This window comes from Drosophila hydei, unplaced genomic scaffold (assembly GCF_003285905.1).
Source record: "Drosophila hydei strain 15085-1641.00,03,60 unplaced genomic scaffold, DhydRS2 tig00008114-arrow-pilon, whole genome shotgun sequence".
NCBI lineage: Eukaryota > Metazoa > Arthropoda > Insecta > Diptera > Drosophilidae > Drosophila > Drosophila hydei.
This window is the reverse complement of record NW_022045827.1, coordinates 397,980-424,651: the sequence shown is the minus strand read 5'-3', so window position 1 is coordinate 424,651 and position 26,672 is coordinate 397,980. Positions and strand designations below refer to the sequence as shown.

The 26,672-nt window shown below is 41.2% G+C and overlaps 9 protein-coding genes across 11 annotated transcripts; 4 read left to right on the top strand and 5 right to left on the bottom strand.

The window, feature by feature from the left end:
* Positions 1-78: 78 nt before the first annotated feature.
* LOC111595756 (protein SERAC1) lies at positions 79-4,013 on the top strand. Its single transcript, XM_023309629.2, has 5 exons — positions 79-173; positions 1,332-1,878; positions 1,944-2,634; positions 2,693-2,966; positions 3,033-4,013. Exons 1-5 carry the CDS (start codon positions 100-102, stop codon positions 3,817-3,819), a joined length of 2,373 nt encoding a protein of 790 aa, XP_023165397.1. The 5' UTR covers positions 79-99; the 3' UTR covers positions 3,820-4,013.
* A 98-nt stretch (positions 4,014-4,111) lies between these two features.
* On the bottom strand, positions 4,112-5,363 carry LOC111595768 (protein TIPIN homolog). The gene has a single exon (XM_023309650.2). The coding sequence runs from the start codon at positions 5,154-5,156 to the stop codon at positions 4,281-4,283; it is 876 nt and encodes a 291-aa protein (XP_023165418.2). The 5' UTR covers positions 5,157-5,363; the 3' UTR covers positions 4,112-4,280.
* Positions 5,364-5,394: 31 nt separating this feature from the next.
* LOC111595787 (protein male-specific lethal-1) lies at positions 5,395-9,694 on the top strand. The gene is made up of 2 exons (XM_030224419.1): positions 5,395-7,385; positions 7,448-9,694. Exons 1-2 carry the CDS (start codon positions 5,901-5,903, stop codon positions 9,632-9,634), a joined length of 3,672 nt encoding a protein of 1,223 aa, XP_030080279.1. The 5' UTR covers positions 5,395-5,900; the 3' UTR covers positions 9,635-9,694.
* A 1,452-nt stretch (positions 9,695-11,146) lies between these two features.
* Positions 11,147-18,048, bottom strand: LOC111595790 (hydroxylysine kinase). Of its 3 annotated transcripts, none has more exons than XM_023309677.2 (4): positions 17,811-18,048; positions 15,473-15,832; positions 12,105-12,229; positions 11,147-12,034 (listed from the first exon to the last, which is right to left on the bottom strand). In XM_023309677.2, exons 2-4 carry the CDS (start codon positions 15,799-15,801, stop codon positions 11,205-11,207), a joined length of 1,284 nt encoding a protein of 427 aa, XP_023165445.2. In that variant the 5' UTR covers positions 15,802-15,832; positions 17,811-18,048; the 3' UTR covers positions 11,147-11,204. The 3 variants fall into 3 exon arrangements, with proteins under 3 accessions (XP_023165445.2, XP_023165443.2, XP_023165444.2); XM_023309675.2 differs by having other exon boundaries at positions 17,775-18,047; XM_023309676.2 differs by lacking the exon at positions 17,811-18,048 and adding an exon at positions 16,074-16,195.
* LOC111595788 (exonuclease 1) lies at positions 12,312-15,054 on the top strand. Its single transcript, XM_023309673.2, has 2 exons — positions 12,312-13,255; positions 13,311-15,054. Exons 1-2 carry the CDS (start codon positions 12,452-12,454, stop codon positions 14,469-14,471), a joined length of 1,965 nt encoding a protein of 654 aa, XP_023165441.2. The 5' UTR covers positions 12,312-12,451; the 3' UTR covers positions 14,472-15,054.
* A 114-nt stretch (positions 18,049-18,162) lies between the features above and the next one.
* LOC111595789 (glutathione S-transferase C-terminal domain-containing protein homolog) lies at positions 18,163-20,121 on the top strand. The gene is made up of 2 exons (XM_023309674.2): positions 18,163-19,051; positions 19,108-20,121. The coding sequence occupies exons 1-2, from the start codon at positions 18,266-18,268 to the stop codon at positions 20,086-20,088; spliced, it is 1,767 nt and encodes a 588-aa protein (XP_023165442.2). The 5' UTR covers positions 18,163-18,265; the 3' UTR covers positions 20,089-20,121.
* Positions 20,122-20,206: 85 nt separating this feature from the next.
* On the bottom strand, positions 20,207-21,112 carry LOC111595793 (NEDD8). The gene is made up of 3 exons (XM_023309679.2): positions 20,862-21,112; positions 20,571-20,701; positions 20,207-20,510 (listed from the first exon to the last, which is right to left on the bottom strand). Exons 1-3 carry the CDS (start codon positions 20,877-20,879, stop codon positions 20,408-20,410), a joined length of 252 nt encoding a protein of 83 aa, XP_023165447.1. The 5' UTR covers positions 20,880-21,112; the 3' UTR covers positions 20,207-20,407.
* Positions 21,113-21,226: 114 nt separating this feature from the next.
* Positions 21,227-23,551, bottom strand: LOC111595791 (homocysteine S-methyltransferase). The gene is made up of 4 exons (XM_023309678.2): positions 23,327-23,551; positions 22,239-22,407; positions 21,997-22,176; positions 21,227-21,933 (listed from the first exon to the last, which is right to left on the bottom strand). Exons 2-4 carry the CDS (start codon positions 22,393-22,395, stop codon positions 21,275-21,277), a joined length of 996 nt encoding a protein of 331 aa, XP_023165446.1. The 5' UTR covers positions 22,396-22,407; positions 23,327-23,551; the 3' UTR covers positions 21,227-21,274.
* Positions 23,552-24,777: 1,226 nt separating this feature from the next.
* On the bottom strand, positions 24,778-26,459 carry LOC111595770 (homocysteine S-methyltransferase 2). Its single transcript, XM_023309652.2, has 2 exons — positions 25,354-26,459; positions 24,778-25,296 (listed from the first exon to the last, which is right to left on the bottom strand). The coding sequence occupies exons 1-2, from the start codon at positions 26,026-26,028 to the stop codon at positions 24,883-24,885; spliced, it is 1,089 nt and encodes a 362-aa protein (XP_023165420.2). The 5' UTR covers positions 26,029-26,459; the 3' UTR covers positions 24,778-24,882.
* Positions 26,460-26,672: the final 213 nt, after the last annotated feature.

The window sequence follows — 26,672 nt, the reverse complement described above, 5'->3', positions numbered from 1 at the left end:
AACTAAAAACAAAAACAGAGTAAACTTTTGGCAACTACTTGACAAATTTTACTAGTGAGTTCGCCAGGCTATACAAACATATTAGAAATACAGCAGGCAATGTCATTAGAGGATATTAAAACAACATTACGCCGTTTTCCAAAGCTACTTGGAAGTTTAGGAATTTTGACCACGTAAGTGAAAGCAACTGCAACAGCTGGTCCTAATCGCAACTGCTTTATAATTAAAATGAATGAATAACCACGCCATCTAAATGTGGGGGCTCGTCATTTAAAATTCAAGCACACATACCTAAAGTGGCGACACTTGGCCCTGAACAAAAGTAATTCGCCTGTATTTTTAATCTAAATATATCTTGGGTGTAATTGTACTCAAAAAACATAAATTGCGTGTTTCCGCATTGTCGCCATAAATCGGCCGATTGCAGCTATGACGTCATTTGTTTACAGCAATTGTAAGGGACAATAACAACAGCAGCAAACATATTATTCATTCTGCACTTTTTGAACAACAGCCAACGGCCGTTGTTGTTGATGATGTTCACACAATACGATCAAAACAAACGTACGATTTTGCCAAAAAGAGATAGCACGATAGAGTTAGTTATATTGTTGGTTATTCGTCTTTCCCTGCTTTACTGCTTCTTGTGCGTAACAGCTGGTCAAGGCTCTTGCCTGATCACACCAATACATCGACACGCAAGCGTATACAATAACAAAACGTGCTGAGCGCCGCAATAGTGCGCAGTAGATTTTGCGAATAATGGCCCCCAGCGATTTGTTTGTTATTGTTCAGTGCTGGTTTTCTCACTGATTTCAAGCTAAGTTTGGCGTTTTTTGTGTTATAACTCGCTTAACAGAAATGTTCAAGCGAATTTATAAAATTGGCAGCATATTCGATGATATTAAAGTAAATCAATTTAAAATTAATAAATATTAATTGCATATCCATACTATAATTAAAATCATAGCTACAGATAAAGTTCTCAATTGCTTAAAAATTCCCTTATTTTAGCAATTTTCTTACCAGAACTAGCTGTTTTTGGCTTCAAAAATTGGCAACACTAATCATTATTATTGTTGTTTATTCTTAAAATGTTGTCGGCGCGTGTGGCGCTGTTTGTGTCTTGGTATTGGTGACGCGCCCACTTTTATAAAACTAAAAGTTGTTGTTGTTTATGGCAAGTTTATGGTAACAACAATTTATTGGCAGCACTTTCTGGCTTGTTGATATTTGGGTTAATTAAAAATAAAACAAGTCAACAACAACAAGTAAACAACAACAAAACAACGCAAATATATCAATTTAAATATTCACTTACTTTATTTTAGCGCCGGCATCATTCTCTACGAGACACCTCAGATCCGAAAATACCTATCACAATATGTGGAAAAGAAGCAACAGGAGCCAGACAAGCGTCGCACAGAATATATTTACATTAAGTACCACATTTATCGGGAGTCCATGCGCAAGTTACAACAAAAACAGGAGGACGAAAAGAAATGGATAAGTGTCATTATCAATCCCATCGGCAAATGGTGGAAGTCAGCAAAGCATTCGGTTGCCTGGCGTTTGCTAAACATTGCCCAGAATGGTAGCCAGGCGGAACGCTTGAAGGCAGTGCAGCAGCTTATCTGTATGGATCACCTGAAGGATTGGGATTTCCGGCATTTGGCACAGATCTGTGATGCACGTACCTCTGTCTCTCTGGCACGTTGCGGTGCCGATATGCGTTGGTTTATGCCAGTGCCAAGGCGTGGCTGCATTCGCAATCCGAAAATGTTGCTCAGTGAGCTGCACACGATGCTAGATCGGTTGCGTCCCTTGTCCTGCGTGGATCATTTCTTCAGCAAATACTTTCCCAATCAGGCTTATTTGGTGAGTTCATTGCAAAGTTCTAGAATTAACCAAAAACTAATTAAGTTTTCTCTCTTTACTTTTAGAATGAAGACAGTGAATTTTTAACGCAGGATCAAATAATTTCGCTTTCTGTACAGGACACAGATTTAATGAAGGAAATCATCTCTTTTTTGCATCACATCACCAAGGATACAAATGTTGCGGCACAGATTGTACACAAAGGCGGCTTAATGCATTTAATGGAACTGCGCAAGATTTTCGCTGATGATAATGAAACACTTTCCACACTGTGCAAAGTTCTAGCCAATTTGTCCTTGGTGAACGATGCCGTGGAGCACTTCTTTGTGTCCGGGTGGGTGGGTGTACTGGCTGAATGGCAGCAATGCCCTGATCTGCGCCTCCAGGTCATATCAGCCAAAACGATGGCTAATTTGGATCACGATGATCCTAATCAATTTACATATCCACCCAATGTATATCCGTTGCATCCACGTGTTCGCACCCGGCGCAAGCCAAAGGCGGATATTGTATTCATACATGGATTATTAGGAGGCGTTTTTATCACATGGCGTCAACGGGATCGTAAGCCCACCGAATTGGGACTCTATGGCAAGAATGCTTTCTATACTAGCGAAACAGATGATGTATTTCTTGTGGGCGAACAGAAGAGGAATGGAAGTAGGATACAACATAACAGACAACAGGGCAGACCTTTAATACCTGCACAATCACAAGCCAGTAACGATCCAAACAAGCAAAGTATCAAATCGAAAGGTATTTCAAAAGAATTCTGTTTTATTTCGTTAATTATAAAAAATATTTATACTCGCAGACGCTTTGCTTATGACGAGCAAAAAGAAAGTGGAGGATACACATCTGAACATCAGCGATACGGCTACCAAGGAGTTTATGGAAACTTTATGCAGTGAGTCTGAGCTTGATTCGGATTGGGAGGTGGTGCATCCAGATATACCACTGGACGGCAACGAGAATTGTCGTGGCAATTTTAGTGTCTCGGGCAATGAATGGAACAATCAGGATAGTAGCGAGGAGTATACAAATTGTTGGCCCATGGAGTGGTTGCCGGATGATTATCCGGATTCAAGGTTAGCACATTCGGAAATTTTGCTGAACATCTTTTTTAAATTTTCATATGGAAATCTCTATTGTAGAATCATTGGCATTGACTATACGTCCGCGGTGACCGAGTGGTCGGCTAACTTTACCAAGTATTGTCCCTGTGAGAAGGGCCAGGGTCATATAGATGTGCGGGCCAGCTCGCTGTTGGAACGTATTGCAACCGCCGATGTGGGAAATGGCCGGCCAGTGGTCTGGATTGGTCATTCCATGGGAGGACTGCTCACTAAGCTAATACTGCTGAAATCTTTGGACTCCTTGGAACAGTCTGTGCACCAGATATCCAAAAATACGCAAGGAATTGTATTTCTGGGTACACCGCATCGTGGTTCACCTATTGCGAAATGGAAACAGCATATGCAAATGATTTTGTCGCCATCGATTGAGGTTAAGGAAATGGAGGAAAACGCCCCAAAATTGCTGGAAATGCATCGCCGATTTATGGGCTGCCTGCATACAGTCCTGCGTCACGTGAGTGTCCTTAGTGTGGCGGAAGGATCACCCACCATGCTGACCACATTTAAGTTCCCACTGCGCATTGTAACGGAGGAGTCGTCGAGGATCGATTTCGGTGAATTCTTTTTGCTCAAAGATGATCATCTTAGCTTGTCTAAGCCGATCTATCGCCAATCGTTTCTCTATCAACGACTGCTTCACGTGATAAACGAGGCAATCGCACAGAGCTCTGATCCAAAAAACATAGATGAGCCATCTTTACCTAATACTGATATACTCACAATGAATATTGTCGCTGTGGTACTTAAGGGGGCAAAGGGTCTATTCGAAATGCTGCCACGCGTAGCCCTGCGTTTCACAACATAAAAAGCCAATCCGAACCAATTCAGAAATATTCACAGACACACGCTAAACACGCTTGTACCTTGATTAAGCTATGCATCCCAGCTAGGAATTTTAGTTTGTAGTTCATCGAATTCAATAGTATTTTTCGTTAGTTCAACTTAGCACCTAGACGTGTGTTCATAATGTGTATATTTACATTAATATAGGAAACGACTGGAACATCTTTATATATGAATCTTAATTTATTTCTTATTAGTATGCTTAAGAAGTAAATATTGATAATAAATAAAATAATATAAACAAATTCTATATATCGATTCTCAGCAATATTTCTCTATTAGCTTGGCTCAGTGGTGTCGATACATATATACAAGCATATAGGAAACGACTGCAGCAAACTTTCTATATGAATCTAAATTTACTTCTTAATAGTATGATTACTTAACAAATAAATATAACGAAATAATTTTTTTTTAATTCAACTATCTATCGGCATTGGCCTCCGCTTGTTTGGCTCTCAATTTTTCCTGTGCTATTCGACGATTTTCTGCAATTCGCGCCATTTGTTCGGCAGACAGCTGTGCACTTTTCGTAGCGGGAGTTACTGGTTGCGATTGTGGCAACGGTTGTCCATAATCATGAATGCTATCATCAGTAGCTATCGTGGGACCAGCACCAGTAAATGGCGTGGATACTATAGCATTACGTGAAAACGAAGGCGTCACCAGTGTACTGTTTGTTGTGGATAGCTTGCGATTGATTGCCGGTGTCCGGGGTGCTAACTTGGACATGGCAATTTGTTCACCCAGCAGCGCATCAAATTCATCAAATGGTTCACCATAGTCATCATTTTCCTGATCATTCACATTGTTCTGCAGTTCAACATTCTGATCCGCTAGCTCCTCCAGCTGACCCAACCGATAGCGTGTCATGTGTACCTGCAATGGCTTTTTCTTTCCCAGACGCTCGATATTGTTTAAAATATCGTCGAAAGTGTAGTTAGGATACATCCGATGACCCCAATGTTGCAAGCGACGCAACACCTCATTTAAATCATCTTTCTCATGACCCTTGCCTTTAAATTTTATGTCCTTGAAATAGTGTTCAATTGTGTGCAAGCCACGTGGGCCACGTAGCGTATCCACTGTCAAGCGGGGACGTGGATTTCGTATAGCGCGCTTTTTGGGTTCCACCTTAACGGCTTGCTCTCCTTCACCAGCTGCATTCGCCGCGTCTTCATCATCATCACCAAACAGTTTTTCGCCTGCATCAGCCTCGTCATCGCTGGGTAGCTGATCGTTTTCAATATTGCCATTGAACAGGTCGTCAACCCCATCTTCACCAAATATGGATGCCATTAAGATGCATTAAAATCCACAAATTTACCTCTTCTCTACTGCAAAACAAGAAGCTAGTTTACCGCCATTTTTCTGCTTCTTGCCATTGACATTCGCATAAAAATTGAACACGTTTCTCAAAGATGCCAACTCGTGTCCTGAAGTTCGGGTCTTTGTTACATAATTTTTGTATGTTTGCCAAGGAATTATAACAAAATAGTGCAATATATTATAATAATAAATAGTTAAAGGAAGTTTTGAATGCACAAACAGAACAGACAACAAATTACAAGTGGTGAAAATTGCAGTTGGCAGCGTGGCAGAGTTTAGCAACCCTGCCCTCTTGCGGCCTGGCAACACTAGTAACGCCATACTTCTAAAATGCTTTTTTCGGGCGAGTTTACATTATCCGCATAAAATCAAAAAACAGAAAAAAGAACTAAAAGAAGTATTTTAAAAGTTGTCATTTAGAAAATAAACTAAATGTTACTACCTAATGTCATAGCGTCAACGTGATTAACACGCAAAAACATTGCAAACGCGCATTTTTCTGGGAAAAAGCGATAGCAGAAAAAAAATTAGAGTGGTGAATATATCCGTTTTACGCATTTTACTGTGTTCGTCCATCAGCTGCGGCTGTCAAAAGTTGGCGTGCCGTGGTGAATTGCTGCAAGCCGAAAACAAAACATTACAAAACTATGAACATTTTGTGAATAGAACACAGAAATAAGAAACGATTGTGCGTGTGCCGTTTATAACTGTACAATGGATAACCGTTTCAAATGGCTGCAGAGAGGTGGCTACATGGAGCCACCCAATTACGGTGGGCCACATATACCAAGATCCAACCGTCCGGCATCCTACAAGATCTATAAACGAACCAATCATAATAGCTACAACTACAACCAACACCCTGCCATTGCGCCCGGCGCTGGCAACAACTATTACAAGCCACCCCCTCCCCAGCAGCAGCAACAACAGCAACATCAGCAACATCACCAACATCCCAGAGGAGTCGATGGTGGTGGTGGTGGTTTAACTCAACTCCCTATGCAGGAATCAGGGAGCAACAGCAGCGGGTCGGATGTTGTCACATTGATAGTGGAGAACAACACATTGAAGCGTATGATTGTGCTCCATTTGGATTTGATGCATACTCAAAACGAAAGTTTGCTGGATAAAGACAAAAAGTTGGAGGATCAAAATGGACGCATTAAAACGTTACTCGCGGAGAATCAGGACCTAGTGCACCAGATAGCCAAACTAAGCCAAACTATTGAGGATCTACGTAAAGAGTTTCGCAGGCATATCAAGCATTCGGCGATCGATATTGATGAACAGCCCAAGGCTAAATATCAATGTTGTGCGGACAAACAGACACAGACAATAGAAATGGTGCAGCAAGAGACGCAGCTCCATGGCTATTCGACGCATGCGACACATTTGAAACAAACACATAATGTTTTGGTGACATCTGTTAAAGATCTGCCACCAAGGACACCAATTGTGGAGAATAATAAGTCGCGTAATGAGTTTAATGGTGGTAAGAAGGTCAGAACGTTCTTTTTGCATCGTGTACATCTGGAAAAGGAGGAGCAACAGCATGAGGAGGAGGAACAGCAACAGGAAGAGGAGAGACAGCAAGAAGAGCAGTTGCAGCTGGACGACTTTCATAGACACGTATCCTTAGTAGAGGAGGAGCACGAAGATCACCAAGAACATGTGGAGCACGATGGACATGAGGAGCAGGAAGAAAATGAGGAGCAGGAAGAACATGACGGGCAGGTAGAACATGAGGAGCAGATAGAACATGAGGGGCAGGTAGAACATGAGGAGCAGGTAGAACATGAACATTTTGAACATGAGGAGCAGGAAGAACATGAGGAGCTGGAAGAACACGAAGAGCTGGAGGAACATGAAGAGCTGGAAGAACATGAGGAGCTGGAAGAACATGAGAAGGAGGAAGAAGAGGAGCAGGTCGAAGAGGAGGAAGTAGAAATGGAAATGGAAATTGACGAGGATGAGGTGCGTAATGAAACGCCCGAAGGGCATGAAATGGAAGTCGCGACTGAAACAATTATTGGCGCTGAGGAAGAACTGGGTGCCGAGGAGACTGCCGATGAACATAATTACAATAACCGTATCTTCGAGGACGTGATTGAGATGGGCACCGAAATAGTTAACAATGGTGACATAGACATGGCCATGGATGTGTCACAACAGGAATTGCAAGAGGACCTGATGAGACAGGTAAGTCGGTGCTATATCTACAAGAGTCGTATTTTTTAATCTTTATCTGTTTGTTGTTGCAGTTGCAAGATTCGGCGAATTCGAAGCCGCACAAGAAGGTCTCTAACATCATTAAAAATGAGTTGAAATATTTAAATAGTTCGGAAGTTATTGTTAACAAATCTTTCCAAGTGAAAAAATGTGATGAAGCCACATTGCCTATGACAAAGAGTCAGTGCACAAAGCTGCAAACAACCGTTGGGAAGGATGACGACGAAGTGGATGAGGAGCAGGACGTTGAGAGGGAGGAGGAGGACGAGAGGATGGATGCCACCCACAATTCTTATGAAGAAGAAGAAACAATTTCAGAAATGCCACAAAAAGTGAACCAATATACGTCAACGCTTCACGCTGTGGCTAACCATCGAGTAACGAAGTCGCATGTGAAAACTTCAAAGAAGGTGCGAAATGTTAGATATAAAAACCTGTCAACGATGATGCTGAATTCAAAAGGAAAAGCAGAAATAGAAATGGCAAGATTTAGACAAGACATAGATGCGAAAAGTCTTGTGCTGCAGCAGCAAATCAAAGAGATCCAGCAAATACAAAAGCTCAGACAGTCGGAACAACTGCTGGAAAAACAACCGCTGGAAAAGGAAATTAAGCCGTCACAAGACACCCAGGATGAGAAGCAGTCAAAACAGAAGAAGCAAAAGCAGCAACAGCTGGAGGAGAACCATCAGGCAACAAAGTCGCAAGTGGAAGTCACAAGAAAAGAGTGTAGTGCAGATAAATTGAAAAACAATCAGCCCACGGGGACAAAGAATACCACACCAGCGAAAACAAAAGTGGAAGATACTTTATGTTCGGAGGCGGTGCGGCAGAACAACCGGTGGATGAGTCGACTGGGGATGACGCGGAACCTGCAGAAGGATGCAACGGTGCAGAAGTTACAAGAGAAAAACCAAGAAGAAGGTGAAAAGGAAAAGCTGGAGCGTGAGCAAAAAATAAAATTGGAGCACGAGAAGCTAAATGAAAATCTTATAGAGCCCCGATCGGAAGAGGAAATACAGCCGATGGAATATGAACGTAAACGAGTAAAACGTGACAGCAAGGAGCAAAAGCAGTCAAAACAGCAACAGCAACAGCAGCAGCTACAGCAGGAATTAAAGGAGGAGCCCAACATTGAGGAAGAAACCAAGCGAAAACTGCAGGAGCATTTGCAGAAACAGCAACAGCGATTGCAAAACCAGCAGCAACCTTTGCCGCTGGTGCGTCTCAAGAAATCTCAGATGCAGAACACCAGCTTAATCTATCCACCCATAGCTCAGACTAGCGCCACAATTACGCCGGCGCCATCACCGACAAATGCAACGTCGCCCAGTTTGACGTTAGCGAGTAGCGCCAGTAATAACAAAAAAACAGCATCAGCAGCAGCAGCAGCCATAGGAGTAGCGACTGCGCCAACAGTTGCAACAACAACATCAATACAAACGCCTTTAACGCCGCAGTCTATTAGTAGCGTTAGCAGTGGAAGCAACAGTAGCAACAACAATAACACCAACAAGCGCACAATTGCTAACAATTGCACGATATATAGCAAATCGCGTAGTAATTCCAGATTTCTATCGTCATTGGAGCCATACACGACACGATCGTGGGAGGACCAAGAGTTTCATTGCGACAATGAATTCTTTCTGGAAGAAGCGGATGAGCTGCTCGCCGACAATCCCAGTCTCGAGATACCAAAATGGAAGGTAATCCGAAAATCTGCCTGTATGGACGATAAAGGCACGGAACCCTTGACTGATCAAGATTTCGTGCGTAGGCATGAAAAGTACGTTCGCGATGAGATAGAGCGTAAGAAGCGCGATGCACGCTACATGCGTGAACAGATACGCAGCGAGGCGTTACGTGTACGTCACAATCAGGATGAGGTGCTGGTGCCGCTTGAGCCACTGCCCATATCCACATTCTATCCGCTGCCCGAAGATATTGAAGCCATAAGCTATGTAACCGAGGTGCCTGTTCAGGCGTTCGGCGAGAATGTTGTTAATCTACAAGCAGAACAGACCGAACCTAACTTTACGCTACCCTGGCTGGAGGCGGTACACGGCGAGACAGCGATTGCCCGGCTCACGGCGGAGGCTGTACCAGTTGCAACATTGGCCAGCAAAAAATTGCCCACAACTGCAGCAGAAGCGCGGCATCAAGAGATGAATTCATCATATGTGTTCCTCAAGCGACGAAAGCGGCAAAGGCGACGTTAAGTGTGCTGTAACAGCAGTACAGTTGCCACATGCCACATACCCACAGATAGACGTTGCACATTGCGGATATATATATATATATATATATATATATATAAAATCTATATACATTTTTTTTAAATATTTTTTTTTGATTAACTTTAAATTGTATCATTAATAAGTATGCAAACAGTCGTTAGTATATAGAGACTTTAAAGCGTATTCAAATGACGTAAACAAAACTTATGTTAAATATTTATAAACAGTCAAAAGCAAAAAAACATCTCAGCTTTATCCTAAAGTGGTTAAGAGCAAAAATTATGGAATGATAAAGCAGAAAACTCAAAAAAAAAACTTTTCGAAAAAGAAAAGTTTTCGTTTTCTGTTTTGGTTCGGCTTTAACAAAATCGAAAATTTTAGACTTCAAAAACTTATGTATATTACTTTTTTCTTTTTTTTTTTTGTACTTCTATTGGCTAATTTGTGCTGAATTGCGAGTATTGATAATTTGTTATAAGGATCCGTATCTTCCAACTAAATGCAGCCTGTTTACAAGGTGTGAGTGACTGCGTATGTATGTATGTATCTATGTATGCGTGTGTTTGCGTGTTTGTGTATTGAGAAATTCGTTACTCAGGTATATATTTGTATGAGTGTGTGCGAGTGTGTTTGTATGTTTAGAGGAGATTTGTTGCGTACTAATAAATTGCATAGTTTATATAGAGAAGTCTGATCGTCATTTGACTAGTTTTTATAGAATTGCAAAGTTAGAGTATTTAAGCAGTTGTGTGCATTTTGTTTAGCGGATGCTACGGATCCCAAATAAGCAATCAATACAATACTTGATTTTTGTTTAATTATAATTTTTGAACCCAAAACTCAAACTTGTTTCATTCTAAACCAAAAAGAAAATTTACACAGCAGCAAAAATAAATAAATAAAACTTGATTAAAAAGTTGAAAAAAAATGGCAGTTCGAATTCGGAATTTATATTTGGATTACCTTTCTTATATATTATATATATGTATATGCATACATATATATATATATATGTATATTCGTTCTTTGTGCAATGTGTGTAGGCAAAAGTTTTTGGCATACATACCCTGTAAATTGTCTAGCTTCTAGGAACTTAAATTAACTAGCCTAAGTAGACGGGTGATTATAATATATAGCAATCTAATTTATAATTTGTAAGGTTTTTATACAGCAAATCGCTCGATGCGCTTGTATATTGCAAATAACATTATTCTTCAGTTTTATATTTTTTTCATTAATTGTTTATAGTTTTCCTGTAGTTTTGTTAGCCATTAATTAGTTCAAAATGCAACTTGTCCTTAAAAATTCTTTTTAAACAAATCTACATTTTTCGCCCACTAAAAATTTTAATTAAATAAGATGTATCTGTACATTTAATTGTTTAACAAGTTTTAATGTAAATTATAAAAGATATATAATAACAATAATAATTAAAATAATAATACATAAAAATAAAGTAAAATGCAAACATTTTTCAATACTACAAATTGGACACATTCTGCGATTAATTGACATAGTTTTTAGTAAATGGGCGGATGGGTTCGTTGTCTACCTATTTAGTGCTCTGTGTGAGATATTGATGTGCTGTTGTCTGCCACAGCTCATCAATAGTATCCAGGCTTTCTCGCCAGAGTTGTTCGAGGAGCAGCCAACCCTGTGCCTGAGTAACCAGGACATAATCATTGCCTGGATGAAGGGTGTGCGTATAAGCGCCCATGATCAAACTCTGGGCGAGTCGAGCGGCCACACAATACTTGAGGTAGTTGCGCTCGGTGGTGCTAATTGACTGGACGCCTGTGTAGCCAGCGAGGAAAATGCCACCGCTAGCCAAGTCCTTGGCCTGCAACATCATATATGCCATGGCAATGCCCAGTTCAAAAATCAAGGGTGAACGACTGGTGTCGCCAAAGTCAATAACGCCCGTAACACGATGTGAATCGCCGCTCATAGCTTTCCCGATAGCATTGACCACGATATTTTGTTCGTTGTAATCGCCATGTATGATCTGCAGCTCTAGTGTTGGCAACACGCTCAACACCTGCGTTTCAAACGTCTCGATTACTTCCTCGCACAAGGCCTTACGCTGATGATCCTTGAGTACGTACAGAAAATCACGTAGCTGTGGAACCGATTGCAACATCCAGAGGGTCTTATGTGTATCGTAAGCTTTGTGTGTGAAATTTTTTAGCGCTCGATCCAATGTGGCCAAATATTCGCCGCTTTGATAGAGTAAATTTTTGGTTGTTGGAACCTCATGGAACATTTGACCTGGTATATATTCCAACAGACGCACCACATGACCATTACCGCTGATCTGCTCCACAGAATAATAATTACCACGTGCATTGGCAATGGGTCGTGGACATTTCACATTTTGCTTCGCTATTTTGTATATAGTACAAAAGAAACAATTATTGTTAGCAACAGTTGTGTAAATGTGTTCATTGTTTACCCAAGTAGAGCAGAAGTTGGTTTTGTGCATCCACAAATTCTTCTTTTTTAGAATCCAATGCATTTAGAATTTTTAGCACATAGCCATGTGGCGAATGTGAAACGATTAGTGGATTTTTAACGTTGCTGAAACAAAAGAAAAAGTAAAAGTTAACGGATTAATTTTAAAATTTAATTATTTAGTGTTGATAAACGTGGAAACGTATCTTAACACGAACAATGCGTTGTGAATGCCAGCAGTATGAAGCAGCACCCACGATTCTTGTTTTCATTTTATTTTGGCGGGCATTTTTTTATTTTACTTATTGCTACAGCGTTTAATTTAATAGTAATAAAAAAGTAATTGTGATGGGTATAACCGGGCTGATACCATTTCTGGAAAAGGCATCAGCCAAGGTGCACTTAAAGGACTTGAAAGGTAGCACCGTTGCCGTCGACAGCTACTGTTGGCTGCATAAAGGCGTTTTCAGCTGTGCAGATAAAATTGTACGCGGCGAGGATACGGACCTTTACGTACAGTATTGCATGAAATTTGTACAAATGCTGATCTCCTATGATATCAAGGTTATTCTGGTATTCGACGGACAACACCTGCCAGCTAAGGCACTGACTGAACAGCGGCGCCGTGAAACGCGTCAACAGTGCCAGAAACGGGCGAAGGAACTTCTGAGGTTGGGCCGCGTTGAAGAGGCGCGCACTCAAATGCGTCGTGGTGTCGATGTGACACACGAGATGGCGCTGCGTCTCATACAGAGGTGTCGCGAGCGTAACGTCGATTGCATTGTGGCGCCCTACGAGGCAGACGCACAAATGGCGTGGCTTAACAAGGCGGGCATAGCAGAGTATATCATAACCGAAGACTCGGATCTCACACTCTTTGGTGCACAGAAAGTAATATTTAAGTTAGATCTCAATGGTGGCGGTTTGCTTGTCGACGCAGACAAGTTTCACCTGGCAATGGGCTGCACGAAGGAACGCTATCAATTCGAAAAGTTTCGCCGCATGTGCATTTTATCGGGCTGTGATTATTTGGACTCACTGCCAGGCATTGGCCTGGCGAAAGCGTGTAAATTCATACTTAAAACGGAGCAGGACGATATGCGCATAGCATTGAAAAAGCTGCCACAGTACCTTAATATGCGTAATTTGGAGGTGAGTGCAAGCTTTACGAAAATTGATTAAATACTAAAGTTCTGTTTTTTTGCAGGTTGATGATGATTACATTGAAAACTTCATGAAGGCGGAGGCGACGTTCAAGCACATGTACATTTATAATCCGCATGAGAAACGCATGGAAAGACTCTACGCTCTAGAGGATTATGAAACCGATGAACGCTATTGTGGCAATGCGGGCTCATTGCTAACAGATAGCGAAAAGGCAATGCAATTAGCATTGGGCAATCTAAATCCCTTTACTCATAAGAGCTTGGACAGCTGGCATCCGGATCAGGTTACACCGAGTGTTACAAAGGCAGCATCATCAAATTCCATTAAACGCTCCAATCACAAAAGTATTTGGCAAAAGGAAACTAAGAATAGTCCACAACAAATGAAGCAAACAAGCTGCGCGCTGTTCTTTAAGAAAATTGACTTTGTGGGTCAGAACATACAGACAGAAATCGAAGCAAATCAACGACAGGAGCAAGCTAAGCCCACAGAGGCTGAACTAATTAACGTTTACAGCTTTAAAGGAAAACGCAAACGCAGCCCTAGCCGCAGTAATAGCCAGAGCACTCCGCCATCTTCCCCTATACAGAGTAAAAGTCGTCACAATCCTTTTGCCAGGGAGTCAATACAGCGACCGCTCGCTGTGTGTGAAAACGCATCGTTGCTGCGTCTGGTGAGCCCCAAGAAGTGCAGTCCCATGAAGTCAGCGGAGGAGTCTAAAGTGAATCCAGCCAAGCGGTGCAATTTGACCGCGGTGCTAGAGCAAGTGGAGGTGCGCAGTCGCTTCTTCAGTCCGCGTACGTTGGAAGCAGAGAAAATAGCTAAGGTGCCAAAGGAACTGCCAAAGGAAAAGCCAGAGGAGCACCCAATGGAACAGGAAAAAGAGCAGCCAAACAAACAACCAGGCAAAGTTAACATTCCACAACAGGCAGAGAACTCCACAGCCACTTCGGCAGCAGCTTCTTGCACTGAAGACATCGTTTTGCTATCCTCCTGCTCGGATGATGACAACAGCACCCAAAGTGTTACACTGCCGAGCAGCCAGGAGCAAGCAAAGCCACAGCCAAAATTGGCGCCCATTGCCAGACGCGTCGGTCTGTCCAAGCCAAGAACGAAAGGACGTACCAAGTCGGTGCCAATCAGTGAGAATCAAACCAAGCTAAGCATGTTCGGCTTCCACAAGCCACGCCTACTCAAATAAGCTGCCTGTGTTGTGTTTGTATTATATGTTAGTCAAGTGCCATCAATTTGTCTTAAATTAATTTATTAAAATACCTAGCTGACTACGGCTGTACTCACATACACTGCCCTAATGTTAAAATTAAATAAAAAATATACAGATAATTATTAAATGAATCACCGAATATTTAAGGTTGCTGCGATTCTTACTAAGCAGCAATTTAAATTCCAATTGGCACAAAAGTGTTACATGAACTGCAGTTCAGTATGCCAGGTGGGGCTTTGTAAGTAGTAGTAGCATTTGGCAGCTGTAGTTGGGAATGGTTTTTAGAATGATTTATGAAACGACTGGTCATATGATCTAAAGGAGATGTGCCAAGGTAAGTGATCAGCGTGTTTCTAGATAAAAATGTCAAGGTGACCGAAAGCAGCAACAACAACAATAAGAATAACACACGGCAACTGCGTCAAGCTCCATTGCCCCCCGCACGACTAACTTTAATTAATATTTCTATAAATAAACCTTTGTGTACATATGTATGTGTGTCTATGTATGCGTAGGCCCCCCTTCCGCGCGTACTGTAAATATTTGTCATTTTTGTTCAAATACCCTCACCGAAGTAAACTTATTACAAAATGTGCAATACAATAAAGTACATGTATACATAGATTAGTATAGTATATAAATATATATATATAAATATATTATTAAATTCTTTTATTAGTATTTACATATGTTGAACTTATATATTTCAGTCTAGAGTTTAAGCTGTACTCATTGAAATTAAAAAAAAAAATATTTTAAAGAATTTCCTTCCCACAGTTAGTTGTTAAGTTTTTAGTAGTTGTTAGTTAATAAAAAACTCAAGATACTCTTTTCACTTCGGCAAGTAAAAAAACATTTGAATATAGAATTGATCCAACAAAAACATTTGAGTAAAAATAAAAGAGTTTCTGTATTTTCAGTTTCTGTATTATTTCTAAAATAAAGTTTTTTCATTATTTATTACTTTTATTACTCACCAATCTTCCAGTATTAGATAGTTACGATCATCGTACGCCTTCAACTCCTTTAACTCACTAACTGTTATACCGTAAAGACGGCGCACCAATGGCTCCACCTGCTCTAGCTGCAGCTTAGGCTTGATGTCCGATCCAGGCTGCAGCACCTGACTGCTATCCGGCGGATTAATCCCATTGCCATTGGCATTGCCACTTCCATTTCCATTTGTTGCCGTTGCATTGGGGCTCTCATTCACCTTGGTAAGCTTTTGGGCGCCATCGTAGTCGTGATTCAATGTGTATGATTTTTTGGTAATGCTTGTCAGCTCCACATTGTTCCACTGCTCCATTTTTATTGTCTCTCTATATTGCTGTTCTTGCCTTTATCAGAATACAACGGAAAAATAATACATTTAAGAAGTTTGTAGTCGACTTCTCAATACTCTGTGCCTAGTAAAAAACGTTTTTAAGCGATCTTTACGTGCCTTAAAACGTGATTTGATTAAATGCAAAACTCTAAAAATTGCATAACTTATATACTGTTTATCACACTAAGAACAGAGTATTTTTATGTAAAATAATAAACAATAAGATATATACGACAAGAGATCAGAATACACACGCGATGATGTTGAATATTATGGAATGTGCTTGGCTTTGTATTCAAAAGCTAAATGATTGAATTTCTGTTTTTTAGGAGGGACGATGCGCAGGGGACGACAGTAGCGCTTCAATTGAAACGAGTTCGTTGCCGCAGTCGATGTAGCAGCTGACGTCGCAGTCGACGGTAACGTCAACGTCGCGTCGTTGCCAACATCTTCTTCATATCTTTGTGACAGTGCGTGTGACTGCCAATGTGTGTGTGAGTCTGTTTCTTTGTGTGGGTCACGCCTGCTACATTTGCTCAGCTAATTTTGTTATTTATTTAATTTTTTATAGCATTTTACTGTTTACATTTTGATTGCGACTTTGCTACATTGTTCCCCTGCCTCATATCTTAGCCCTGCAATTGGGACACTGCATCAACAGTTATTTCGAATAACATTTTTTTATATACTAGAATGTTGAGAAATGAGTAGACGGGGTAAAATTAAAAAAATGTATAAAAAATATTTGCAAAACGGGTGTGGGGGTGTCAGAGGCCATGAGGTGTGCAAGATATACGATTTTTTAAATTCTATATAAAAGTTAGATAAATATTCAATCTATGTGAAACAAAATTTAAGGGTGGAGATCATTAGTCACATAAAATATTTACTACAGAAACATATAAAAACTTGTTTTCAAACCTGAATAAAATAAAGATATTAAATCAATGATATATGGCAAAAGGACCTACAGAAAATAATGAGTAAATTTTTATGTTCAGATAAATCAAGATATGAAGTCATCAAATGTAAAGCATTTTGATATAAGAAACTTTGGAACGATGTAAAGAGTATAATGTCTCAAAAGACAGATCTGCTCTGGATTTAGTTTATCGCTTATTTATTGCCTTTATAGTATCTCTTGCTTTGTTTATCAACATTGCTCAATCGGAGCGTAGCGCAAATAAACTTTAAGTCGTGATCGCACCTCATTAATCGAACTTAATGTTAATCAATCAGACATGCATATACATACAAATGCATATATTTGTATATATATTAAAGTCTGTTTATGTCGTGTCAGTCGCAATTTAGATAGTACAAATCAGTAACTAACAAGTGCTTGCAATTGATGGACAAAACACACTCAATAGACTGGCACAATATAAACTAATCTAATCGAATAAATAATTATACTATGCATTTATTTAATTGACTTTGTTACACTCGGAAGAGATTTTAAAGAAGAAAAGGATGACAATAAATGACATTGTGGCATACTAAAGGCATACAGGGTATACCTTGGTCGAAAACTTTCAAGTAGATCAGTAACTGGTTCTGCTCTTCAACTTAGAGGGAGTATTGCGCATTTAAAGCACAGCTTGAAAGAGCTTTACAAATAAAGCTAGATAGTAAGCGAGAAAAAGAGTTAATTTGATATACGCTTACAATAATTATATAATGTTGTTAGAGGTTTTTAAGTGGCCACATCCGTTCTCACTTCAAAAAAAAAACAATTTTAATGAATGAGTTGGTGGCCTTGACTTAAATGCAGTTTCGCTACGTCCATACAATGTTTTGTAACACTTGTAATGCACTGCATTCCCCACTGGGCAGGCGCATATCCAAACAAACAAACAATCGCACATACACTCAATTACGCACATTGTAAATATGCACAGCTGATGGCTAATAATGGAAATTGGTGGCAAATAAATTAGAAGTTTTTAGCATACACTTATAATTCACGTTTTGGTAGGCAAAACACGCACCTGTCTCGTACAACTGGTCAATTTAAACTAACGTTTGCGTTTCGGCTTGATACAACGTTGACCGCTGGCTCAAGTACCTGGCGTCGAATACATAGTAATGTGCGATTGTATATAGGTAGCTGTGGCGTAATTTCTATTTGGTTGCATATTTAACTACGCAATGATTTATTTGTATTAAAATTTCTACGCAACGACACAACAATGAAATGCAAATTGACAAAACACTAGCGAAATGTAACAAGACCCAATTCAAATATTTTCCCCCGCGCGTTGACTTGTGAATGACAGTAAGCTGTTGCTTGTGCCTGTTGGCAAAACAGCTGTTTTTATTTATTTTTGCTCATAACCTCAAACGCACTTTGATTTAATTTTTATTTGTTGGTTTTGTGTTTCAATTGATTTTGTGTTTTAATTTCACACTCCTTAGTTAAATGCTTAGTTTAATTAATTAAACTATGGATCAACTGTATGTGGAGATTGAGTTAAGCACCCAGAATGCGGAAACAACCATTTATACCAGCGTGCCTTCGTTCCTAGCGCTGTACACATATCGCTACCTCAAGGAGCCCCAGAATATTAAAGTTAACTTTGTGGCAAGTAAAATTAGCGGTGGTAAAATTGCTTTACGCAGCTCCCAACTGAGACGTGAATTGACTGATCAGCATATCACTTGTCGCGATGCCGCCAAGCTGCCCGCCCTCCGGGATCTGCGTCTGCCCATCTATGAACGGGATGGAAATATTTATATTGCAGGCACTTGCGCTGTTTGCCGGGAGCTAGTGGCACGCCAACCTAACAAGCATTTGCGTCAACTGTTGGGCTTCAAGGGCAGCTGCCTACTGGCACCAGCGGAGGCCTCCATATGGACGCGTTTCTGTGAGGTAGATGTGGTCAATCTGGTTAGCCAGTTGCAAGCCGAGGAGCTGCAATTGCGCGAGGTGCCGGTTGAGGTGGTGCGTTTTGAACAGCACATGAATCAGCCGGTGCGCATGCACAACATTTATAAACTGGCTAGAGAGCAGGCCAATCTTACAGAAAACGGTGCTCCATTGAAGCGCAAGGAGCGTGTGCTTATCGAATGCAGCATACCCAAGGAGCAGCTCTTAATTGAACATCGTTTCGCTGAGGGTATTAGTTTTACCATTGCCGATCTGATACTCTACCCACTGCTGCGTCTAGTCTTCCAGCATTGCGCACAGATGCTGCCTCATTTTCCACTGACCAGCACCTGGTTCAGCGAGGTGCGTAGGCTCCAATTCACATAAATACATTGAAATATTCATCCCTTATCTTGCAGATTGAAAGCTTCGATTCAAATTGTGCTCGAATCTTACATGAACTGTATGTGCCCATGCTTGTGACTCCGGCGGAGCACACACAGCTACTGAGCATACCTGATTGTGAGGAGACGAGCCTCTATAAGGCTGATCCGAAGCGTTATCGTCCGAGAAATCGTATTTATACCAGTCAGGCAGAAGTGGAGGCAGCATTGGCTAAACTGTCCCAGCTACAGTTGCATTTCTCTGCCGATTCAGAACATTCTTTTGGGGAGCAGCTCATCGATTGGCAGTGCATTGAGCCGACGCATGTCAAGAGTTCAGCATTGCCAGCGAAACGGCTAGAGCGTAAGCGTCAGCAACTCGAGAATATGGCCAATGCGGTTGTCTCTTTGGCACAGCCTGGCGATCGTATTGTTGATTTCTGCAGCGGCACTGGCCATTTGGCCATACTTCTCGCTCTTAAGCTGCCCCAGTGCACGGTCATTGTGCTGGAGAACAAGGCGTTTTCGCTGACGCACGCCCAGAAGCGCGCAGCCGAACTAAAGCTGAGAAATTGTGTTTTTTATCAGTGCAATATTGATTATTTTATGGGTCGCTTCGACATAGGCGCCTCGTTGCATGCCTGTGGCACAGCTACGGACATTGTGCTGCAGCAGTGTCAACGTGTGAATGCGCGCTTCGTTTGCTGCCCCTGCTGCTACGGTTCACTGCAGCCTATGCCACATATTACTTATCCACTGAGTACACGCTTCAAAGAGACGATTGATATGAAAGACTACTTGTATATAGCGCATACGGCGGATCAAGCCCATGAATTGGGCACCAGCAATTGCAAGCCGGAGACAACGCTGCAGGGAATGCATTGCATGTGTATTGTCGACACGGATCGCAAACTGCAGGCGGAAGAGGCCGGCTACCAGGTGATACTCACACGTCTTAAGCCGGAACAATGCACGCCAAAGAATCATTTGCTAGTCGGACGTTATGTACGCAATTAGAGAGCACAAAATATATATGTATTTTTATAATTGTTTCTAGTTCTTAAACTGTTATTAATGAAGTCCAATTTGGGGGTCGCTTTTCCATAATCCATTCAGATTTCACATTGTAGCAAATTTAAATCAAGTAAAGCAACTTTCTCGGCATCCCTGTCCAACATCTTAACAGCGGACAATCATTTTTGTGTGTTTTTGTTTATATGTAAATACCGTTGAGGGCTTTTATTTGAGTAACATGAAAGTGGCTTTGTAGAAAATGACTTAAATGGATCACCAATTACCAATTTACTAAGACGAGTTCAACACGCCGACCGCCAGTCTAATTCTGTAGATAGATATGATTGCCGCCACGTAAAGCCAGAACCAAATGTAACACTGAGCCGCCTTGCACCTTGTAGTCCGCCGCCGTTTTGTCATCATTCCTAATAGTAGCATCACAAAGTTATTAATTTTAATTTCAATTCGAGTTTCATCAGACTAACATTTGTTTGCCGGAGAATATGAGACGTTGTTGTTGGGGTGGTATGCCTTCTTTTTCCTCGACGCGCTCCTTGATGCGATCAACCTTATCTGTGGGTTCAATGTCAATCTCAATTTCTTTGCCTGTCAGTGTCTATATAAAAATTAAGTAAATATGAAAAGAAAATTAGCAAATTACAATATTTCGTTTGCCGTCTATTTTTTGTTGTTGTCCGCCAAAGCTGACGCATGGCTGGCGCGGCCTTCTTCCAGCAACTTTTATTTAATATTTTAAATTTGTATTTAAATTTTACCTTCACTTTGATCAGCATTGTATTAGTGTGTGTGTTGGCGTTCTTAAGTACCAATTAATTTAATATATTTAATTTTATTATAATTTTTCGCAAGCTTGTTCTAGTCGCGGCGTTTTTTTGCGAATGTCATTCAAGCGGTACTGCCAACTTGGTGGAATTAACTAACACACAGAACTTCCTTCTGAATGGTGATAGAATACGTTTTCGATTAATTTCGATATTTTTTGCACCGTTACATGGTGGAAAAAATTGTTAATTCAAACTTTATAATATTAATTTAGTTTTATTTATTTTTTATGACAAAAATATTTGTGAACATTTTGACATAACTTTCATTTACATACTAAATATCTACATACATGAATACCTAAGTCAAATGCATTTCGTTCTACTCAGAGATCTTCGTATCCATCTCAGGCAATTTTTTTAAGCTTGTTTATGGCGTGGACAGCCTCGCTAATGCGTCGAATGTCACGAGCATAGGTTCTGCAACAGCCGCCAATGATTTTCGCACCCAACTGTGTCCACTCTGGCACATAATTCTCGAGCGGCACACAATGCTCTCGACCTTGCCAACCAGTGTTCACATCGTAGACCTCACCGCTGTTCGGGTAGACCACGAGGGGAATCTGTTCATCGACATTGCGATCGCCATTTAAGCTCTTAAAGAGTGGCGTCACAAATTGGGGATGTACACAGTTGACGCCCACTGCTAGGCACTTGTCTAAGGCTTTACGTTCTGCTAGCAAATCCCAAATGGAATTTGCTGCATCTGCAAAATCTTCGCCATGGGCAAGAGTGCTTTCATCCTTGCACTGGAAGGCTACCCAGAATTTAACATCTGGATAATCGTCACACAGCATTTCAACTAGAGCTTCCGCTTCCATTTGACAGGGTATCGTTTCAATGGCTAAGGCATCCACGCCCGCCTCGAGGCATGCCTCAATTCGAACGCGATGCCAGTCCGTAATGGTTTTTGCTGGTACATAGTCCGCATAGCTGCCGGTGTACTCAGAGCCATCGTGCAGATGAGCACCAAAGGGTCCTATCGAAGCAATTATCAAAGGGTAGCCTGTGACAGCATAGAGCAGAAGGGATTATGGGTTAAGCAACTCGCAATATTTATAGAGCTTACCTTCGGGTATTGCGAGCTGTGCCTCATAGCATTCCGTTAGGTACTTTTCTTTGGCAATGTGCGCCAATTGCACGGTATTCTTGATCAGCTCCACGCTCTCCTGCTCGTCCAACTCCAAGTACTCCATATAGCCCTCAACGCTCGTCTGATATGTGTTTGTCAATATCATATCAGCGCCATCTATGGGCAAGTAGCATCGAATTAGATTATACTTTTGCTAATGGGAGTTGTTTTGCACCTACTCTGCAAGAAGTCCAAGTGTGTATTGATAACAGCTGTTGGATTGGTGGCATTGAAACGAGCACTCCATAGCGGATCACCGTCCACCGAGTTACCCACATGGACAGTCATCTGTGTGCCAAATCCGCCATCTTTGACCAGTAAACGCGTCAGACCCATGATTAAATGTTGCTAGATTGGGACAGGCGGGCAGAAAAGGGTATTATTGAATTACATGTATATATATACACATATATATATATATATATGTATAGTCAGTGTATAGTATAGTCAGCCACTGATTACAACGTTGTAATTGTGCTTATCAACAGCGCCGAGACCAGCTGGGCTGCAGAGCTTTCTTTGCACCCAGTGTGAGCCTTGACATCTGCCTAAACGCTCGACTTTATGCTGTTTGTTTTTCTCGCTGATTAATATAATAATAATAGACACATTGTAGTTCAAGCTGTTTACCACCCGAAAGCCTTGTCCGCGTCAAAGTTCAATGAACTTGCACTGTAACTTAACAAGATTTAACAAGACTTCACACTCAATTGATCTCTATTATGCCAGATATTTTGGTTGCACTCACGCGCTATAGATAGCATTGTAATGCGTGACACGCTGTAGTCACTTGGAGCCATTATTTTCTATGTTGTGTTTTGCTATGATATGTTTTCTCCTTCGTTTGCTATATTTGCCTTCCCCAGACTTGCTTATTTTCTGTGTGCATATTCTTTTCTCGACTTGTCTTCTCTTCTGTCCTTTACCTGACATTATTTCCGCTGTTCTTTAGACTCCTTTTCTTTAATCCTTTCCTCTTCCTTTATAATTCATTACATTTGTTTTCTGTGTTCTTCTCGTCTTGCCTTACTTTGACATGCCTCTTTTAACGCTTACCCCTCTCTTCAGCGCTTCTATTATTCCTTTTATGCTTGCTTTCTCACTCTTCCCACCTATCCTTTTCCCGCTCAACTCTTCACTCACATTCACTTAAGGCTTAGGCTCTCTCTTAGTTTTTTTAAAGCTCAATTGAAAGCTTGTCTTAAGTTGTCTACGCTAGCAAAAACAACACGCTCTCGTCTCTAGGCGCGCCTTTGTTAACACTCACCTTGGAAGCTTATAAATAGATCTTGTAATTGATTAAATTGTTGTTTTCTATTTGTTTGTGATGCGATCAACAATGTGGGCTTTGCTTTATTAAATTCCGTTCGGTCTGCCACTGATATATATATATATATAAACGTGTGCGTGTGTGTGTCTATATATTAATGAACTATGCTGTGCTGTGAACGTTCTAGGCGCGTTTAAGTGGTTTACAATGCCGTCTGGTTGCTTTTATAGCTTGTTGCCTTATCAGAAGCCAAAACAAAACGTAAAACAAAAATAAAAATGCAAAGCCAAACAAAAACAAACTAGTGGCCGGCTTAGTGATAAGAAGCGTAGAGTCCAGCTGCCAGGCAGACAAGCAAGACATACGGACGGACATCTGAACAGCCGGGCACATTGCTCCAGTGAGCTAAAATATCTGATGCAATACCAAACGGAGGGCATTCACAGCCAATTGGATACTACACATATCCAATTGGACGCTCTAACTGAGGCGAGAAGTTCAGGCAATTAGTTATTATATAGAGCAAGTATTGATTTGGTTGTAATTGTTTAATCAGCTGTTAAATTAAGCCGTCTGTTGTCGGCTTTGATAACTTTTGACCTGTTCGTGTGAACCTGACAGGCGGACATATGGCAGACATTTGGCTCATACAATCGCCGAGTGTACTTAAAACGAAACAAAAGTGGTATAGCCACTAGTATAGATCAAGCTGAAATATTCCCCAGATATGGTTGTATGTGTCACATATATAAAACAATTCTTATATGATAAGGTGTTTATATACAAGAATTGTGTTTGTCAGTATAAAATCAGCGCCATCTATCGGCGAGTAGCAATCAGTTAGATTATACTATTACTAACCGGAGTTTGCTTACAAGTTCCCAGAAGTTAAAGCGTGAATCGGTTTAGTGAAGGTTACTTAAAGTAGAACAAAAGTAGCTAATTATATGTGTGTAGAACCGAAGCAGAAATCTTGGAGATGGAAATGGAGAAAATGGACTAAAGTTGAGATACTTGGAACAGAGTGGGAATGAACCACTCACTGCTCAGTTAGAGACCGGTCAGCGTGACAACTTAACTGGCGGTGCAGAAAGCATTTTCACCTACCCTAACAGTCTTATTTATATATATAAATACATAGCACATTCGTCAGATTTTTATAGGAGTCTCGATTCATTAGCTGCTCTTTGAGTATATCAGAATCCTATTGGAAAAGTTTATTCCAATATGAATTGAACAAGTGCAGCAGAATGTATCAATAAAACCATACTTTAAGCTTTATGATAATGAAAACGTTACCTTGGTTTAAATATATATATAAATAGAAACTTTTTCGCACATTTTAATGACATAAATTCGCTTAATCTGTCGATTTGTGTTAGTTCTTAACTAATTAGCAACAATTTCGTACAGTTCGAAACACTTATATATAAATTTCTATATATATATAAATATATATATAAATGGGTCTAGGCCGAAAAGTGAATGGGAATAATACACACTCAGACACGCAGAGTGGGACAGACGGAGAAGGCGATAGGGACAGATAGCGACTATATCACTAAGGATGTTTGTATGGGCGATTGCGGCTGCTGGGCGATGTTATCAATACATTTCCGTATCTCAAGTATGTCGTCCGGGTAGACGCGACAGCAGCCGCCAATGATGCGTACACCCAAACGCAGCCACTCGGGCACAAATGAAGCGACATCCAGTCCGTTGCCTGTCCACTCGCCACGATCGCTGTCGTAGATCTCGCCGCGATTGCTATAGACGACCAGGGGAACGGTTTCATCGCGTGGCAGTATGTCCAGCAGGGATTTCAATAGAGGAGTCACATGGCTGGGATTCACACAATTCACGCCAATGCCCAGCAGGCGCGATTGCGCTTGATACTCCACAACCAGATTCCAAACGTCCAAAGCAGCCTGGGCAAATGATTCGCCATGTGCCAGGCTAGCCGCATCCTGACAAGAAACTAAGTGTTACATAAATTGAGCAAAAGCTAGAATATCAATCTTCACCTTGCACTGAAAGGTTACCCAAAAGCGAGCTGTGGCATAGCGTGTTAGTATGAGATCTGTGACAGCCAACGCTTCTAGCTGGCAGGGCAACGTCTCCACCGCGAGCCCATCTACACCAGCACGAAGGCAAGTATCAATCCTTGTGGTATGCCATTGTTGCAGCTGGCTATAGTTGACCAGATTCGTATAGCTGCCCGCATACTCGGAGCCATCGTGCAGATGTGCACCGTATGGTCCAATCGAGGCCATGATCCAGGGCATATCTGGACCAATGTTCCCGTTATTTGTGGCCAACTCGGCCAGGTACTGCGTCTTGGCCTGCCTCGCCAGCTCCACACTCTTGGCAATTAGTTCGATGCTTTCCTCGCGCGTTTTGCCCAGATGCTTCATGAAGCCCTCCACGCTCGACTGATATGTATTGGTCAGTATAATGTCCGCGCCTTTTCGCAGAAAGTCCAAATGGGTTTTGACCACTGCGAGCGGTTGAGTGGCATCGAAACGTGAGCCCCACAATGGATCGCCGTCCACCTTTTCGTTAACATTGCGTGCCAATTGGCTGGAGAAGCCGCCACATTTGACCAAGATGCGAGGTTTCTCCTTCAGCTGGTTCCAATTGCCGGTGAAGTCGGGTAGCATTTTGCTCCGGCTGGTGCTACGTGACAGCTGCGACTGCATACGATATAATAAAATTTTGATATTTCTGTGTCTAGCGCTATTTAACGCGATTTCAAATTGCGGTGCTTATAGAGTCGCCACGGTTTTTGCTTACGAACGTACGTGAGATTATGAATTTTGCTGATATCTTTTTTGTTTTCTTGTTGTTCTGTTTTGTTGTTTTGTTCGTCGCTCGCTTTTTTTTTATTCTATTTATCGTTGCTGGCAACTCTTACTACTTATACACACAATTATACGGTATTCTCACTTTCGCATTCGCTCAGCTGTTTCTTGTTTACATTTGTTGTTGTTGACGTAAGTGCGTAGGTACAGTGGCGTTTGTGAAAATGTTACTGCTTTCAGTATGAACAGTAGCCGCTCAATAAGGTGCACACCTATATCGTATACTGTCATTTTCTTTATGGCTTATGCCTGTTGTTTTTGGGTCAAGTGCATATATGAGCACTACTTGCTAAAGGCACAGTTTATGTAAGCAAACGGTATATGTGTTATAATTTCTCATTTTTAATCTTCTTTCTTAGACCTGTTTATTGCTGTTGACTTACTTGGGTGACTGCCAATAGGAAACACAGGCAATCGTACGGTACTTATCTTCAATTCTTGGCACACTCTTTCACATCTGTCATTTAGCTACATGTTTACAG